The sequence below is a fragment of the Lissotriton vulgaris genome, unplaced genomic scaffold (genome assembly GCF_964263255.1).
Source record: "Lissotriton vulgaris unplaced genomic scaffold, aLisVul1.2 SCAFFOLD_3467, whole genome shotgun sequence".
NCBI classification, from domain to species: Eukaryota; Metazoa; Chordata; class Amphibia; order Caudata; family Salamandridae; genus Lissotriton; species Lissotriton vulgaris.
This window is the reverse complement of record NW_028245642.1, coordinates 118,100-136,509: the sequence shown is the minus strand read 5'-3', so window position 1 is coordinate 136,509 and position 18,410 is coordinate 118,100. Positions and strand designations below refer to the sequence as shown.

At 45.8% G+C, this 18,410-nt stretch overlaps 1 protein-coding gene across 1 annotated transcript in view; it reads left to right on the top strand.

The window, feature by feature from the left end:
• The window catches only part of LOC147666329 (sortilin-related receptor-like), a gene marked incomplete at its 3' end in the record, with an annotated part of 215,830 nt that overhangs the window by 85,270 nt on the left and 112,150 nt on the right, over nt 1-18,410 (top strand). Inside the window, exon 3 of the mRNA XM_086949128.1 lies at nt 11,162-11,287. Coding sequence (XP_086805254.1) covers nt 11,162-11,287 — 126 coding nt within the window. The remainder of the gene's footprint in view (nt 1-11,161; nt 11,288-18,410) is intronic.

The window sequence follows — 18,410 nt, the reverse complement described above, 5'->3', positions numbered from 1 at the left end:
AAGTACGGGAAGGTTGGATGCGAATGGTTGCTGGATTGATTTGTCGGATCAGAAAAGATGGATGTTGCCCGATGCGTATGTACTGGCCGTTGTGACAATGGCACATGGGTTAGCACATATTAGCGCGAAAGGTATTTGCAAGTTGTTGGATGATGTGTGGAAGAATGATGGTATTACGAAGTGTGCTGAACGTCTGGTGAAGAATTGTATGGTGTGTTTAATGTACAATCCTGGCAAAGGAACCCCAACTCCCCCTGGCAGTTTTGCTCCTCCTTCGTATCCCTTTGAGGTGATACAATTGGACTTCATCCATATGGAGCGATGCAATAACCTGAAATATGTTTTGGTTGTGGTTTGCGCGTTCTCCCGATGGATCGAGGCCTATCCCCTCAAAGACAATACTGCTTTGTCTACTGCGAAAATCCTACTGAAGGAATATTTTCCTCGGTATGGAATGCCTAGAGTCTTGTGGTCAGATAATGGAAGTGAGTTTGTTGGAAGTGTGATGAAGAGTGTGTGTAAGGGCCTTGGAATTAATCAGAAATTCCATAGTGCCAATCATCCCCAGTCAGCTGGATTGGTTGAAGGGTACAATGGCACCCTTAAACTAAAGCTTGCGAAGATTCAGGCTACGACTGGACTTTCGTGGCCTGACGCTTTGCCTCTAGCATTACTGTCAACTAGGGCGACTGTACACTCCCGAATAGGGCTTAGTCCCTATGAAATAGTGTTCGGCCGTCCTGCGAATGTGTGGGGGGTTCCTAGGCCAGGTATATTCGTTGATCTTGAGTATCCGATGTTGATTGACTACTTACATGACTTGACTGCTAAACTGAGGTTAATTCATCAACAGGTTTACGACGCCTTGCCGACGCAGACGGAGGGTCCAGGCCACCAGCTCCAGCCCGGTGACTGGGTAGTTACCCGTAACTTCTCACGCAAGAAGAATCTGGACCCCCGTTTTGTTGGACCTTACCAGGTGCTCCTGGCCACGAGGACTGCCGTTCGTCTTGAGGGACGGAAGAATTGGGTACATGCTACCCATTGTAAGCGAGTCCCTATTCCTTTGCCGGCAGACCCGTGGGTAAGGAAAGGCATTGCGTCAACAGAAGCAGAGACATTGCCGGCGTTTGTACCTTTTAGCGACGCACAGCTTGTTGGAGAACCCTCAGCGCAGCAGAAAGCCATTGTTGGAACATTGTCAGCAAAAGACTCAAGACCAAATCAACAAGTTGATCAGCAGGACGTTGTCTCTTCAACGGATCCTTTGTTTGACGAGCAGACACGTCCCGGGAAACATCGATATTCTTTGCGTTCTCGCATTAAGGACTAATAAAATTCCTTGTTTTTTTGAAATTGATAACTGCAATATTTTCGTTTCCCATGATCAACTTTGAACATTCGTATCGTTGAAACTTGTTTTGTACATATATCAAGCTTTTTCCTTGTAACTTTTTCCTTCCACAGCAGAGAATTATTGTGCTAAATAAATACATATTGTGTATTGAGGGCCGTAGGGCCGCGCGCGTACTTCCTTCTGGACAGTAGGTCTTGACGTTAGGTTAAAGACCGTCGGTTCCTAGGAACTCCTGGGGATTGACTATTGCTGCACAGAACGAAGTGCGTCAAGAAACGTTGCGGACGGTCATAGGGAAATGGCATTTTCGAAGCTGAACGATTTGGAAGGAGCTCAGGCGTACAGAGACAAACTGCAGGAACTCAGTCGTACTAAATGTGTTGTATTCCAATTGTTTGTATTGTTTTTAACTGCTTCTGCATTCTTGGCGGGTGGGGTGTATTACACTATGTCTCACTTCTTACTTGCTACCCCTACTCCTACTCCTTACCCTAACCTTACTTTTACTACTACTACTGCTTCTCCCCATTCCTTTCATATTTTACCGGAACACGAACAGGCTAGACGTGTGGAATTCCGCAACAATTCCTTTATCCAGCTCCTCCACCAGCACCAGTTAGTGGTTAACACTACTAATTGTTGGGTGTGTGGGTTGATGCCACATACTACCGGTAAGGGAATTCCATATCTGGTGTTACCGTATAGTTCCCAAGGGTCAGCTCGAGCATTCCAAACAATGCTTCGAAGCGCACTGGGTTTCCACCCCACTCCAGAACAACGTTCCCCCAACTCTGGTTCTACCTCGTATCAGTGGGTGCTGTCGATGGCAATAGAGGATATGGAAGATGAGATCCATGATGCTTTTCTCATCCCTAAAGAAGAGGTACAAGCCTATAGGGTCCTGAGTAGAGGGGAATATAGTATGTTCATCAATGAAAAGCAGCTTAAAAGCTCGCCTCCAATATGGGTCGTACCCCACACTGGTAATCTTTGTCTCGTGGGTCGTGGTTCGCAAGCCTCACTTGGAGTAAGTGCTTGCACTGAAAGTTACCTTCTGCCAATGTCCCCGACCCCTGTGTTTCTGGCTGCCAAGGGTACGTACTTCATCTGTCATGATCGTGCATATACATGGTTGCCCGTAGACTTCATGGGCTCATGTTTTGTTGCAAATTTGTTGCCTCCGACGTTCACTGTAGATGCCGATTACCATAAGACTAGAGTTGTACGAGGCGTAATTAGCGAAGAGGATACTGCTGGTCAAGAGGCAGGAGACTTTTTCAAGGGTTTCCTCCCGTTTTGGGGACCTATGGTTAATAGTAGGAACCTGAGACATTTGACTCGAGTGGTAGAATCGACAGCTAATGTTACTGCCAGTGCCCTTGGTAATATCACCACAGAACTTCAGGCGGAGAGACTTATGACGTTGCAAAACCGTATGGTTTTGGATGTTGTTTTGGCAGATCGCGGTGGGGTATGTAAAGTGATCCATTCGAGCTGTTGCATTTTCATTCCAGATAATGCTCCTACTGTCTATCAAGCCATCTCGAAGTTGCATAAGATCTCCGAATCCATACACGTGGATGTAGGGGATTGGACGCTACTTGGTTGGTTTTGGGGCCTGATGTCGACTTGGGGTTGGAAGATTCTGATGATCATCGGAGTTGTGGTAGTGTTCCTGTTCACATGTTGCCTTTGTGTGCAGTGTGGTCCTGCCTTATGTGGCCTCTGTGCTACAACGTGTATGAGACAACCATCTGTTACCAAGGGGACTCGGTTGGACAGAACTATGCTACAACGACATCTTGATGGTCTGATGAATATCGAATATGATTCCGACTAGTGCTTGCCTACATGAGGGCAAAAGGAGCGTCTGAGGTTCCGTGACAATTGTAAGTGGTGTTTCCGACTCGTACGAATATGGTCGAGTCTGGTATCTATGAACCGCAAATGACGAGTTGTGTAAGTGTGCGCAGTTTCGCTGTGCTAACTTAAACCGTTCGTTTGTTACGTGGGCTTTTTCATCCGTACCCACGGGTTCCATCTTAGATACGGCATCCATTTTGTCTCTTGCCCTCAAGTAGTCAGCGAACGGACGCTGTCCGCTTCGCGACCCTGGGACTCCCAAGATATTTGCGAAAGACACATGTCTTTTGAAAGTGTCTTTATGACGAGGGGGTTGCTACTGTAAGGCAGGTGGCGCCGCTCGAGGCTCATCTTGCCGCACGGACTTATTGTCTCAGCCGTGCATCTCATTAGGCACGTCCCTTTGATGCCTGTATCTCGTGTTTCCCGACACCTCCCCTTTTACACCCTTTCCGATCTCCCCACTGTCTCCGTCTTCCTCTGCACCTGTCTTCGTTCCTGTTTCGATCTACTTGATTGCTGATTGGAATTTGCTAATGGTGGGAAGATGGGTTTTTACAGTTGGGAACCGCCAAATGTTTCCGCAGTTATGTTCCGGACCTTATGTGTTTCAAACCGACCAAAGCGACCCCTCTGGGAGCTAGATGTGGGAACTGAGTTGTAAACCTTTGTGTTCAATGTTAGCCTATGGGTAAAAACTGTATAAAAGGAGCGATCCACAGAACCAATTTGAAGCAGTCTCCCCGAACTACACTCGATGTACTTCCTGTGACTTCTGTGTTCCCTGCAGTAAATAAACCTTGACTCTTTGACGCCGAAGGAAGTGTCCCGTGTCTCTGTGACTTGTACGCCGGAACAGGTTACCCACGAAGGTTTCAGGTGTTGTGCCCTGGCACCGCTGGGTCCAAAAGAACCCAGTCCTTCACTGTCATCACAGTAACTGCTTTTTTTTGCCGTTTGCCTTTTCGCGCCTCACTTCTTTCAGTGGAGCGCCCAGATTTTTATCGGCACTATTGCCCTCTGTGACGTTGTGGAAGGCCTGCCTGCGAGAATTGCTTAGCGCACAAGCGTGACACGAGACACCCCGCATCGTGCCCTTTACGTGCCTCCATTTTTGCCATGTTGCTGTAGTAAACTGCAAACTAGCTCCTGGGCTACTCTTTGTCTTGGGATCAAGGTTCTCTGTTGCTTATTATCACTTCGGAGGAAACTCTTGGATGATTATGGTAACGCTACCATTCCCGTTGGACTTATTAATAAAAATGTATGAGATTGACTGCGTAGTTTGCTGTCAGTTTTGAGCAACGCTCATCAGCTCAGTAACTCTGGCACATCGCAGAACAAAGAAAATGCTAATTACATGGTTGTGTGCTGAAATCAGTATGTGCATGTTTTGCATGGTTTCCAATCTCATCCCCGCCAAGGGCCCTCCGCTCGGAGGGCATTGGGCTGTTGACAGTCCCAAGGGTAAGGAAGGCCAGAATGGGCGGACGATCTTTTTCGCTCCAAGCTGCTCAGCACTGGAACAAACTCCCTCCTGCCCTGAGACTGGAGAGCAGTGAGACGGTGTTTCGGGCTAGGCTCAAAACTCTACTCTATACCTTGTAGGGCTAGGGGTTCTGTAGTGGGTGGTTGTGAGTAGCTCCATTCAGCGCGGGGACCCGCCGTGATGGTGTTACTGTGCGCTTTATAAGCTCTTTATTATTATTATTACTATGAAACATTTAGTTAGTGTCACTCTTTTAGTTAGTGCATGACGCAGCTACTTGACTAGTCCAGACTTTCTCTGAGCAGCATTCTTGCTCACTAATGCTTGTGTGAGTCACAGCATTACAATGACACACACACATCCATCTTTAACTGTCTCCTTACAGTTTTGCCAAGGTTTTTGGAGCGCCCCATTATGGAACTGTTTATTCAGTCTCTCTCCATGGGCTTCCCTGGTGGGATCTGTTCTCATAGCATTATAAGATCTTGACATGTTTTACATCTTATTGACTTTGTGCTTTATTTTCAATGTCCACACTTTACATGTAACTACTCCCTTCATTAGGGATGGTTATGAGTTTCCCCCCCTTTATTTTGGTACACAATTGCCTACTTTCTATGTACTTAGTTACACTTTACATTTCCCTACACAGGGAGGGCAATAGTTGTGTAACACTTTACACTTTACATTTCCCTGCTCCGGGATGGGTATGGGTATTAGCCCCATTTGCCTATATACTTGCCTACACTGGCCACTCACGGTTTTACCCTTACACAGGGCACTGTAGCTAGGGTCACAATCCCTTCTACTTTTACACGAGTATCCTCACACAGGGAACCATCTTATGGGCTACAGTCCCATTTACATTGTCACCCTCACACAGGGCGTCGTATGGGTTACAGTCCCATTTTGCATTTATGTATTCCCCTTACTTAGGGCACATTTGTATGGGTCTTACACCCATATACATTTACTCGGTCTCCCTACATAGGGCGTCTTATGGGTTACAGTCCCATTTGCAGTGCTCCTCACACTCTTGCACAGGAGTAGAGGACGGTCATGGGTTTTAGTCCCTTTGACTGATATTGTCTATTTACATTTTGTAATTTTGCTGTTTTGCATAACGCAATGTTACACTTACATCATATTGTTATTGTTTATTGATAATGGGGGAGAAGTATTTGTTATGCTGTGTATGTATCTACTTTGGCTCTTCTCTGTTTTCCTTTTTGTCCAGCTTTCCTCGTGGTGTCATTCACATTGTCATCCTTGGTTTCTGGATCTACACTGCTTGTTGTCGTCTTTCGTCTCCAGCCTTCCCTCCTTCGCATTTTCATTCTTTTCCTTCCCTTTTCAGGAGGAAATCTGTTACTCCCTCTTTCCTGTGTCTGTGTAGAGGCTGGTGTCCGTTTGCGTTGTGCCTTGTTCTTTCTTCCCTTCCTGCCTGGCCAGTGGGTGCGTTCGGGGGTTAGTCTCTGGTGCGTCTGTGTTCTTCTGCCCCTTGTTGTTTCCGCCTTCATGTTACTTGTTTTTTCTTCACAACTTTTCTATTTCCAATAGTCTGGGTTATCTCGATCTGTTTCTGCCTTACTCTTCTCTTTCTCCTCTTCTTCTTCCTCCTCGTTTTCTTCCACCTGTCTCTTCGCACTGCCTCTCTCAGCCCCAACATTCCGAGACATCTTCAGACTCCAACATTCCAATGAGTCAGAGCTCAGGCACTGACTGAGCTGGGGTGGTAAAACACCTTACAATATAATATGCAGGATACTACAGATACCCATCCTGCTCTCCCTACCTCCACCTGTGTTACTCTCCTTGCTCTCCCTGACCCTCTCCAATGCGAATAAGACTCTTGGCACAAAACTTGAGATGGTAAAACTTCAGAGGGACTGATCTAGGACTGTATCAGACCTGCAATCCATCGCGGTCGGCCTGAACTTTTGGAGTTGAACAGGTCCAGCACGACCAAATATCTCTGGGTGGCGCTTTATGCTTTTAGATGCTATTTTTCACTTTATCTTTTTAAAAATTCATAACTACCATTCTACTGATAGTATTTTTGTCGTTTTGTCTTGTTTTATTTATTAAATTAAGCTCTCGTTTTCTAACTGGGTGTGGGATTTGTTTGAGTGGTGTTTTAAATGTGTTACTGTTTTAAGTGTTGCACAGATACTTTAAACATTGCCTCGTAATGAAGCGTGACTGCTCTGTGCCAAAGTATCAGTGGGTTCAGCACATGTACATTTTGGCTTTTTGTGCCTTACCCTGACAAGGATAGTGGTTTTTGCTTAACCAGGGCTCACACCCCAGTCAACTAGTAAATCAAATTCTCACACTATTGTACTAGAGTGGAATGTTACTGTGAATCATTGTTTTACCACTCCAAGATGGTCAACAGTTTCAAATGTGACAGCATGCCGAAACTTGAAGACACCAGTACACTATCTACAATATCATTTCAAAACAGTCACCCGCTGCTGTGGTTAATTTTCCATTTTGTTGCAGGACTTTGCCTTCTATATTTGGGCAGAGACCTAATATCTTATTTCTAGATTCATTCTTTCTGTTGATCTTGGGTATGTTTGTTGAGTTTGTGTGTGTTTTTTATTGTGAATGGTTAAGTGGACGAATGGAAAAAAGGCGACAGTGTGTAGTTGAACGGATGGATGAGTGGCACACTGCATGTGTAATGACTTATTGAGGTCCCAAATTCACTAGTGACTGAAGAAGTGCTTTCAGTTATACATCAGGCCTATTGGTATTGCCAGTGGTGGACATTGGCTTTTCTCAGAATTATTTTACTGCACTCTTTTGTTTCTTAGTTTATAGCATTTAACCATCTCCTAGAGCTATATCCTTAACCATTCAAGTTCGCTATCCTGCTAGTCAAGACTTGCATTGGATGCTTTGGCAGTTTGAGCAGTAACATTGTGCTGAAGATCCTGGGAGAGCAGTGGTAAACACTTAATGTCTTGAAATGCTACGTAATAGAGAACTATCGCTGGGTCCGAAGAAAAGGTTTGAAAAATGTGCCTCTATAGTATCCCCCACTGCCATATGATCTCTAGCTCTTCCAATGCCCGATTCAACCACTGCCCACCTTATACCCGTTCTTGGCCTTCCCATCCCCCAACAGCTCTTTGCCTTGATTCCACATCTTTGGGAATGTTTGCACTTATGTTCTCTGTAAAAAGAAGATTGTGATTATATTAATTTTCCTATTTGCAGAGATTAGACATTACACAGTACTAACCAGCCCACTATCAGAAACAGGAAAGAAAACAAAACAAAACATTTTCATCAAAATTAATGGTGAGACAGTAGTCCGTTGCACACTATAGTGCAAGAAACGCCCTGTAACAGATACTTCTAAGAGGCTTTCTAGTCGACTTCCTGTATTATAAGTGGAGAGGTCAAGTTAGTAAGATTGGCATGTACAAAGAGGCTGGAATAAAACATGTTTTTCATGTGACAGTATTTCCTTTTAATCTTTCTTTTGCCTCATTTCAGGGAGCTGCTTCCATCGACAAAGTGGTACTACACTTGAAGTGTTTTTTTATCATATTTCAAAAATAACATCTGCCACCACCATGTAATCCTGCTTGTGTCTAATGGTTGTCCTTGCCAAATGCTATCCGCCGTCCTAAAACAATAGAAATAGACTCAAAAGACGTCATGTTACAACTGCTAGTGGAAAGAAAGATGATGCACCTGCATGCAAATAAGTGTTTAAGGACTTGTTAAAAGTTATGCCTACTCAAATTAGGTGGAAGTGTTTTAACTTGCAATTTTTTGTGTGTGGTGGTGTCCTCCATTTTGTCTGACATATGGCAGCCATGCGTTGTCAAAGTGCAGCAGTGGGCTGCACACCAGTCAGCCGCCCTTTCTTTGCTCTCCTCGCCATACTCAAGGGTAAGAAGGGGGGTGGAATTGGCCCACCTTGCAATGCCCAAGTGCTTCAGGGCGCTCTGTTGCACACCCCTCGCCTTACCCATATGTGAAGGGGGTAATTACCCCTTTGCGCTTGCCCAAAGATGAGTAGGGCTTGAAAAGGGAGCAGCTAGCAGTTGCCCCACTCCTCTGTCTCGGGCACAGTGCAAGCCACCCAGGAGCAGGTCAGCTGGCTACTGACTTGCTCCTGTCTACAATTGGGAACAGATCATCGAGCAGGTGCTAGGTAACCTACCATGCCCCCATAATACAACCAGACCGCCAACATCATGGCAGACATAGCTTCAAGAGCTGCTTCTACCCAGACCTCTAACTTTTTATGTGGAGAGTATGCTAAAATCCAACCAATGAACAGGCTTCGCCCCTGGAGAGGCACATAATGTGCCCTGATCTCCAAATGTAACAATTGTAATACCACTGTGAATATAAATGGGGTCATATCATTATTTCTTCTAGATTTTGAGCTAGGCAAGGGGCTACCAGGCTTGGGGGTATAACAGCCTTGTTGTGCTTTTCTACCTCCTAAGTCCTTGAAACAGGCCGGAGAGAAAGATTCATAAGTGGGTGTGCTTACCGATCTACTTCTAATATGTTTCACCACCGTGCATTCCTTTTTCCCCCTTTTTTTCCTCGGGGTTTGTGGACATCGGGAGACAGTGATCCATGGCCTCGTGTGCATGAACATGTTTTTTCTTTTGTCGACGGTTTATGAGATTATAAGACATGTGAAAAACTATGCATACTTTGAAATGCACACTGAACACTAACATTTTGGCTCAAACAGTTGGATACATTTTCAGCAAACCTAAACAAAACACTATGTTGGAAAAGCTGATGCCACCTAAAACATTGGTGCACATCCTTTCAAAGGTTTTGGAGTTATATGCAGAGAAATATATTCCATTCATGAGTAGGGCTTGCAATTAAATGGATGCAAATCCATTTTATTGCAAATTCAAACATGATTTGGGACCCCTTCCACAGATATGACCGATCTGCCTCACATTGGTACGTCTTGGATGCCCTAATACACTTGACGTCTTCAGTATGTCGAGGATTGATAAACTTATTAAGGATTCAAACATGATTTTCTATGATGCAAGACATTACCCTTGTCTACATCTAATATCATCATCATAACAGATGTCCTCCATCTTGTGTCTGAGAACTCCCACTTTTTGCCATGAAAGGAAGATAAGACGAAAGGATTTGTGATATTATCAGGAGCGCAATATGTAGTGCAATGGGTGACCTCGGATTGAAACCAGGGCTTTTCATTACTCGTTCTCGAGCCCTATCTTTTGTTGTAGCACTATTATCCTCTCTGCAGTGTCACTATATGTTCTCTTGTAGGGGTTTTCCATAGTCGTAAACACTGAATAGTCTCGCAGTGCTTACGACTATAAATGGAAATTCCCCTAGGGGAGAACAGGAGTTACTGGTAACAATCTATTCCTTTAATACCTACAAGTCGTACTGAATATGGACTGTATATGGAGGTTGCGCAAAAGAATCCTCTCTGCTCAGGTGCTTTTTTGGTTCTTGTTCCTTTAAAAAAAAAATCACCTAGATCTAGAGGTCCCTTTTGCTCAGCTGGTGTTAAGCTACATAAGTGTACAAACAATGCTCCTTTGCAGAAGCATATGGAAGCAAATGCTCCCCCTCTCTTCTCTTTTTAAGACTGATTTCCATAAGGTAGTCTTTCTTCCAGCCACTGATTCAACATGTGCAGAAGAGTGGAAACTTTCCCTTGTCTGACCTTTTAGTGTAATTAGGTGTAAAAACATGGAGTTCTTAAACAGAAATAAGTTAATCAAGCACACTGTTAGCATCAGCATTCAAACAATGATCTAGCCTTTAAAGGCCCTATATGCATTACATGCACTCGTTACTTTTAAAGGCTACAGTGTTTGTATGCAATCAGGCCTGTTTTCATGCAATATTTATTATGTTTGTACAAAAGACCTTCTTCACACAACAGATGTAAATGTTGAGTTACTTGTATAGTGCTTCCTACTTGAATTTAGCTAGTTTATCAGCTCTCCCAATTTTTGGCAGGTGTGGAACCGAGATAGAGGTAGACGAAATCATGTTCCCAGGACCCCACAATGTAGATAACACATGAAAGCTATGATTAGAACTCAAATGTTGCCCGGAACTAGAGTGACCAGCTAGACTGCTACACCACATCTCCTTGGCAAAATGTCACCATAATACATCTGCACGCCTCACAAAGTTTTCTGAATGGACTTTTCTTCCTGCCTTTGCCATCATATTGTTCAAGTTCAGTTATGTTTACCATTTGCCATTGAATGTCTTTGTACTAATAATTAGCATGTATGAGTTCAAGCTAAAGATTCCGTAGGTGTGTGGTAAAGTTCAAGCTACTCAGCAAAAGAAAAAAAAATGAAAGTTAAACTTCTAATTTTCACAAGGTTTTATTGCAACACTGTAAAGTTGACCAGAATTGAATGACTTATGCTTTACAATTCCTCTTGCAGGTTTACGTGTCCTACGATTATGGGAAATCATTTCAGAGAATATCCAATAAATTTAACTTTACTGATGGGAATTCAAGTGAAGTGGCTGTTGCTCAGTTTTTTCATAGCCCAGCTGACAATAAAAGGGTAAGTTATGTAGCAAGCTTGCGTTTTTGGTTTTGGATGTTTTAAATAAACACAGACATTTTATTGGGTAAACTGACGAGTAATACTATATTAATATCAATAGCCTGAATACTGTTTTAATTCCTTAATTAATATTTCATGTTTTCCATGTGTAGGTCTCCTCTGTTAAAGTGACTCCGGACTGTGTAAAACATCAGTTACCACTACATTTTCCTATTTTCATAGCAGCAGTAGATCCCTGATTTTAGTAAAATGTGTAGGACGAATTAATGCTGTTTTCTATAACCCAGTAAAGCACTGCAATGACTGAACGTGACGTTGCACCCTTTTGAGCTGGCCAACTCTGGGCTGATGGCTGATGGCTGGCCCTTTGCAAATAAGTAGAACGTGGCTTCTGGTCTCAGCCTGGCTCATCTTGTGCAAGTATGCCTGCTTGAATGTTAGTATGTACTTTATCGCAAAGACTAACTTAGAGAAGATTTTATTGCTTACCGGAACTGGTGTAGCCGTTGGCTTCCTCACCTCACTTGTGAAAGAGTTGCCATATGCCTTGGTCTATAATTTTAATGGCTTGAAGCAAAAGTGTTGGTGGCGTAGATAGCACTCACTTGCCTCATCCACCAGAGCCACGGCCACCATCCCCCCGTCCCAATCCCTCTGTGACTCGCTCAACGAGTTTTTCATAGACAAAGTTGTTAAAATTAAACACAACATCCCTCCGCCCTCCTCCACCTTTGTTGACCCTTCCCCTCCCCCCACTACCGTTAAACTGACTAAATTTCCACTTCTAACCACTGACACCCTCCTCCCTCTGCTCCAACGGGTCAAATCAGGCTCTCCCCTTGATTTTGCTCCTGCTTGTACCCTCAGGGAAGTTTACTCAGCCTGCCCTACTCCCCCTTTGACCCTTCTTAATGACTCACTTGCTCATGGTCATGTTCCCAGTTCACACAAATCGGCAGTTGTCATCCCAATCTTAAAAAAATTGGACGCCGATCCGTCCTCCCCCTCCAATTACCGCCCCATTTCACTCCTCCCTTACCTTGCAAAAGTTCTTGAAACTCACATCACTTCTACTTTGAGCACTCACATTGAGGCAAATCATTGCCTCTCCCCTTGCCAAGCTGGCTTCTGTCCCCTGCATTCTACAGAAAAACTGGTCATTTCAGTCATGGACAAGCTGCGTGAAGGTATCGACATCAACCTTCCGCAAGCCTTGATTCTCCTAGATCTATCCGCCGCTTTTGACACGGTGGACCATACCATCCTCCTTAACCGTGTCAGGGCGGCGGGCATAGAAGGCTTAGCCTTTTCTTGGCTGGAGTCCTTTCTTGCTGGGAGAACTCAAGGAGTCCGCTTGGCTGGCTTTGCGGCGGCCTCTCGCAAGGTAGAATGCGGGGTCCCTCAGGGTTCATCACTTTCCCCTCTTTTGTTCAACCTTTATATTTTTCCCCTCATTTTTATGTTACAGCAACTGGAGGTCACCGTGTTCAATTACGCGGATGACCTCCAGTTAATCTTCAATCTGTCTCATTCACCTTCATCTGCCCTGAACGTCCAAACAATCATGACGCTCATTCAAGATTGGATGAACTGCAGCCACCTCAAACTTAATCCGGACAAGACCGAGCTGGTCCTGACCGGAGGTGGCTGCAGTCCTTGGTCCCCTTCCTTCTGGCCCCCTTCCCTTGGTGCCCCTCCACTTCCCGTGCCCAAAGTGAAAACTTTGGGAATCCTTCTTAATCCCCAGCTCACTGTTCACCCGCAAGTCAGTTCCGTGGTTTCTTCATGTTTCTTTTCCCTTAGAGTAATTAGGAAAGTTTCTCGTTTCTTTTCCCCCTCAGCTTTAAAAATTATTATGTTGGCCATGGTACTGTCCCGTATAGACTATGGAAACATAGTCTATAACGGAGCCCCTGCATACATGATCCATCGACTACAACTGGTGCAGAACCAGGCCTGATCCATGGCCTACCCAGATATCATCGGGTCACTCCATTACTCAAAACACTGCACTGGCTCCCTGTGAGAGAGCGTGCCCTGTTTAAACTCGGCTGCCTCACGTACCAGGCCAGATCGGGTACTGCTCCCGAGTTCATCTGCTCTCTCATTAAGCCATACTGTCCAGGCAGAGAACTTCGCTCGGCCCATTTGGCCCTCCTTACCATCCCCCGCTTTAAAAAGCAGAGGGCGGGCGGAGCGAGATTCGCTGTCCTGGCTCCAACATTTTGGAATTCCCTCCCGGTTACTCTACGCACCTCACCTTCCTACCTTTTGTTCCGGAAAAATCTTAAAACCTTCCTTTTTACACAAACCTACCCGATTTAATCTCCCAGTTGCTGCCGTCCACTGATCACCACTAGCGCCATGAAACCGCTGGGTATGCGAGCGCTGTACAAATGTTTTTAAATTCAAATTCAAATTACCAACAGGAATATGAAAACATGATGCTGTTGTGCTTACAAGAGTCCCCACACGTGCTATCGTCCACATCTAGAGAGTGCACATGAATATCATGCATCACTCTACCCCAGGAATAATGTTAACATCTGTACATTTGTACAGCTAAGGCTTCTCTGAATGGATGAGATTATCTCCCCCTCCAATGCAGTTGAATATTGTAGTGGAGATTGAACTGCTCTTGTCTTGCTATTGAAAGAGTAAAATTCCCAGGAACAAATAGGTGGTACCGTTGGAAAATGCCCCAGGAAGAATTAGCTCAGATTGGTCTCATTCTTTGGGAGCTGGCTTGTCTAAGCAGGTCATCCCCACCAGTGCTTTAAAGACTGTACCACAGTGCCCTGTATATAGTGCTAACTGACAGGAAGATAGGCAGTTTAGCACCTTTAGTCGTCCAGCAGATCCTGTTTTAGACATCCTACATTTCGGAGACAGTCCAGAGGTATGGTCTTTTTCACCCGTGCGAGCAGGTGGAGAGTCAAACTGCTTTGCCTCGGGTAACTAACAGTTCTTATGCTCAAGTTCTGAATGTGCTGTATGTATGACCATGGACCGAAATCAATTGATGGTTATGCTTTATGATAGCTCGGAAGACACCTTGTATTCAACATTTCTGTGTCCAAGTTGCTGAAAAAGGCCTCTCCTAATGCTCTGATTTTTGTACTCACAATGGGCTTAAATCACTTCAGGAAAGGCAGAAATAAACTGGTGCAGAAAAAATGCAGTGCTCTGAAGACAATTTGACCCGGCATGTTCATTTACAGCCAGGTAGGGCCAAAAATCATGACTGTTTTTCAGAAATTAGACTTAGTAATGGTCTCCAATGAGTTGACTAATGCTATGCCTTAAAGAGCTGCTTCGGGCTGCGTGGAGGAGCGGTCTAAAAGCGCTGCCTCTGATGAGGGCATCTTTTTATGGGGCAGGTCATGCTCCACAGCTGTATCATATTTTTCCTCCGCCTCCCTAGTGGTTTGGGGGCCCAGTATTTTATTCCCATATGAATATCTATAGCCTCTGGTGGGATGCCCAAATCCGCCATTTTCTTTCATATTTCATAAATAATATAAGTCCTTACAACTCAGTAGGACTTTGAATATAATTTACATGATGCTATCTATTCTCTAGCTTCATCCACTCATCTTCATCGTTCGTCTCAACTAGCTGCATTTTCTGGCAGCTGTTACCATGGCCTGGCATGCTGGATTCATAGAGGAGGCGAAATGCTCAAATTCTGCGAGAGCTGCCTCGCTCCAATCTGCGCCGAACTGCTTAAGCCGCTGAAGCCCAAGTGGCTGTAGCCAGGGAACAGAGGGAGTCAAAGCCGAAAACCTGGAGAGCAGAAGACACTGAATGGGAGCCCAGAGAGGGACAGACCTTACCTCTACATGGCCACGTCCCATTTTTACAGCTGAAGTTGCTGCCGTTTCCTCCGAAGTTTTAGCTCTTTGCACACAACACGCGCTGTAGGTGAACTCGAACAAGGAGAAAAGGCAGGCTATGGGTCATAGACCCACCGAACGGTACGGGGCTCTGTTGTTCCCAGGGGGTGAGTGGTGGATGAGTGTTTATGGTTCATTTGTTGGGCCATGTGTTTGAATATCCCAGTTTCTCACCGCTAATCTCACTCCCATCTTCTCCCCAACCCCCGCTTGATAGCTCAAACTCCAGCTCCCTGGAGGGTCAAAGGACTCCATGGAGCGACAACTAAATGAATGTGCCCCCTAATAATTGCAAGTAAAGTCATGCAAAATTAAAAGCTCCATTGCATTAAAAGTTATTGTGACATTCTGTGGTAATTTGTGGAAAATGCGAATAACCGCGGTCAACACCCAACTAGCTTAACAGCAGTTAGCTGTTTGACCTAATCAGGGTTCACTAATAGCAGGCACTGCGGACTAGGTCCCTGGGCCAACGTCAATGACGACGAGACACGAGAGGTCATGAACTCCACCCACTCAGGATCCCCGTCAGACCCTTGCCCACACCACGTGTTCAACAAAGCAGACGCAGCCATCGCACCCGAAATACGGAAGGTCACCAACATCTCCTTTGAAACAGTGACATTCCTGGAAAGACCGCCAAAATCAACGTCTTTCTCAAGAAGCCCAAAGCGGACCCCAAGGACCTCAAGAACTTTCGTCCCATCTCCCTACTCCCGTTCCTGGCGAAGGTTGTAGAGAAAATCATCAATATGCAACTGACCCGCCACCTGGAAGACAACAACAACTTAGACCCATCCCAATCAGGATTCAGACGCAACCACAGCACCGAGACAGCCCTCATCCCCGCCACGGACGACATCAGACGCCAACTAGACCACAGCAAAAAATCAGCCATCATCCTCCTGGACCTGTTGGCCGCCTTCGACACGGTCTGCCATCACACTCTAAAAACACGCCTCCGAGAAGCTGGAATCCAAGAGAAAGCCCTGAATTGACCCCGTCCTTCCTCTACGGCAGAAAGCAGAGAGTCCGCCTCCCACCATTCCTCTCCGAAGCCACCATCATCTGCGGCGTCTCCCAGGGCTCATGCCTCAGCCCGACGCTGTCCAACATCTACATGGCCCCCCTCGCACAAGTGGCCCGCCATCACAACCTCAACATCATCTCCTACGCCGACGACACCCAACTCATCCTCTCCCTCACCAAGGACCCACTCACCGCCAAAACCAACCTCCACAACGAAATGAAGGCCGTCGCCGACTGGATGAGGAACAGCCGGCTGAAGCTGAACTCAGACAAGACGGAGGTCCTCATCCTCGGACCCACCCCCTCAGCCTGGGACGACTCCTGGTGGCTTACCATAACGGGAATAGCACCAACACCCACCGACCATGCACGCAACCTAGGCTTCATCCTCGACTCCTCCCTCTCCATGTCGAAACAAGTCAACGCTGTCTCCTCTTCCTGCTACAACACCCTCCGCATGTTCCGCAAGATCTACAAGTGGATCCCGACCGAAACAAGAAGAACAGTTACACATGCCCTCGTCGGCAGCAGGCTGGACTATGGCAACACACTCTACGCAGGAATCCCAGCCAAAAATCTACGCCGACTACAACGCATCCAAAATGCCTCCGCCCGACTGATCGTCAACGTCTCCCGCCGCAACCACATCACCCCCCACCTGAGAAATCTACACTGGCTTCCTGTCGACAAGAGGGTCACCTTCAAGCTCCTCACACACGCACACAAAGTACTCCACAACGCCGGACCAGCCTACTTGAACAGCAGACTCAGCTTCCACACCCCCACCCGCCAGCTATGATCCTCCAGCCTCGCCGTCGCCCTTGTCTCCCGCATCCATCACACTACTTCCGTAGGCAGATCCTTCTCCTACCTCGCCGCAAAGACCTGTAACACCCTCCCTACCCACATACGACAGACCCAACACCTACTGGCATTCAGAAGACTCCTCAAGACCTGGCTCTTCGAACCGTAACCCCCCCCCCCCCCCCGCAGCACCATGAGACCCTCACGGGAAAGTAGCGCGCTCTACAAGTGCTCTGATTGATTGATTGATTGATAGAACCCCCTAGGATGGAAGCGCCACCCCTAAGCGGGTGTGGCTTGCATCCAGGGAGTGCTCCCCGCACCAGTACTTACTCCCACAGCCGTACAAATGCATAGCAACGAGGGACAGTAGAGTGATTCACAAAGTCTCCTGGCTGAGTGCTCATGCCCCCCACAGCCACAGAATTTCCAGGAGGTGTGGCAGCACAGTTGGGGCAACTCAGACTTACTAATCCAAGACAGTACACCTACAAGTCAGAGACGGGCAAGAAATGTATTAAGGGGTCCCATGGACTCCGGCTCAAGTGCAACATCCTTGGAAATAGTGAGACGGAAACAGCTAATTCGCAAAAAAAGGGTGGTGGATGATGCATTGGATGACCAGGGTTCACAACACTTGCCCTGGATCCACTCACACCTTCCTGTCCCAAAGTGGTGACCAAGACAGATTTGAGCAAGGGTTCTACTCTGCCTGTCTCAGGACAGGCCTTCTTGAAAGAACTCCATCAAGAGATATCTTCAAAAGGCAACAGAAATTGCTCAAAATGAACAAATCACATCTTCCGACACGGCAACCACAGGTCTCTGCCTGAACAGTTTGGGGTGCTCAGTCAGCAGCCTGGCCAGCACTCTGCAGGAAGCCACAGTAATTTAAACGAATGAATCTGCTACTGCAGGGGTCCTCAATTTACATAGACTGCAATCATGCCCAAGCCTAAGACCATTCAACAACAATAGGTTTGACTCTAATCAGTAAGGCTGAGTCCACTAAACCAACCAACAAAGAAAATGCCAGTACTGATGATAATTTACCGTCTTATGTAGACAAGAGTGCAAGAATGACAAAACACTGCACCTTAAGGCTTATCAATTGCCTTTATTACTATATAAAAAAATGAAATTAAATTGATATATACAAACAGATCAGGGAAAACAGTATTAAGAACAATAAACAAAAAACAAATCACATTAAATTTCTACACACAATCCCTCAGGCTCACTCTATTTTGCATACATTCCACATTCGCACTACTTACAAACACACAACACTACGCAAGTCCTAAATGGCACTGTGGCATGTTTCAGTACAGTGTCCACAGCTCATACCAAAAAATAAAAAAGGAGCAAATCGTGAATACATCACAGCTTAC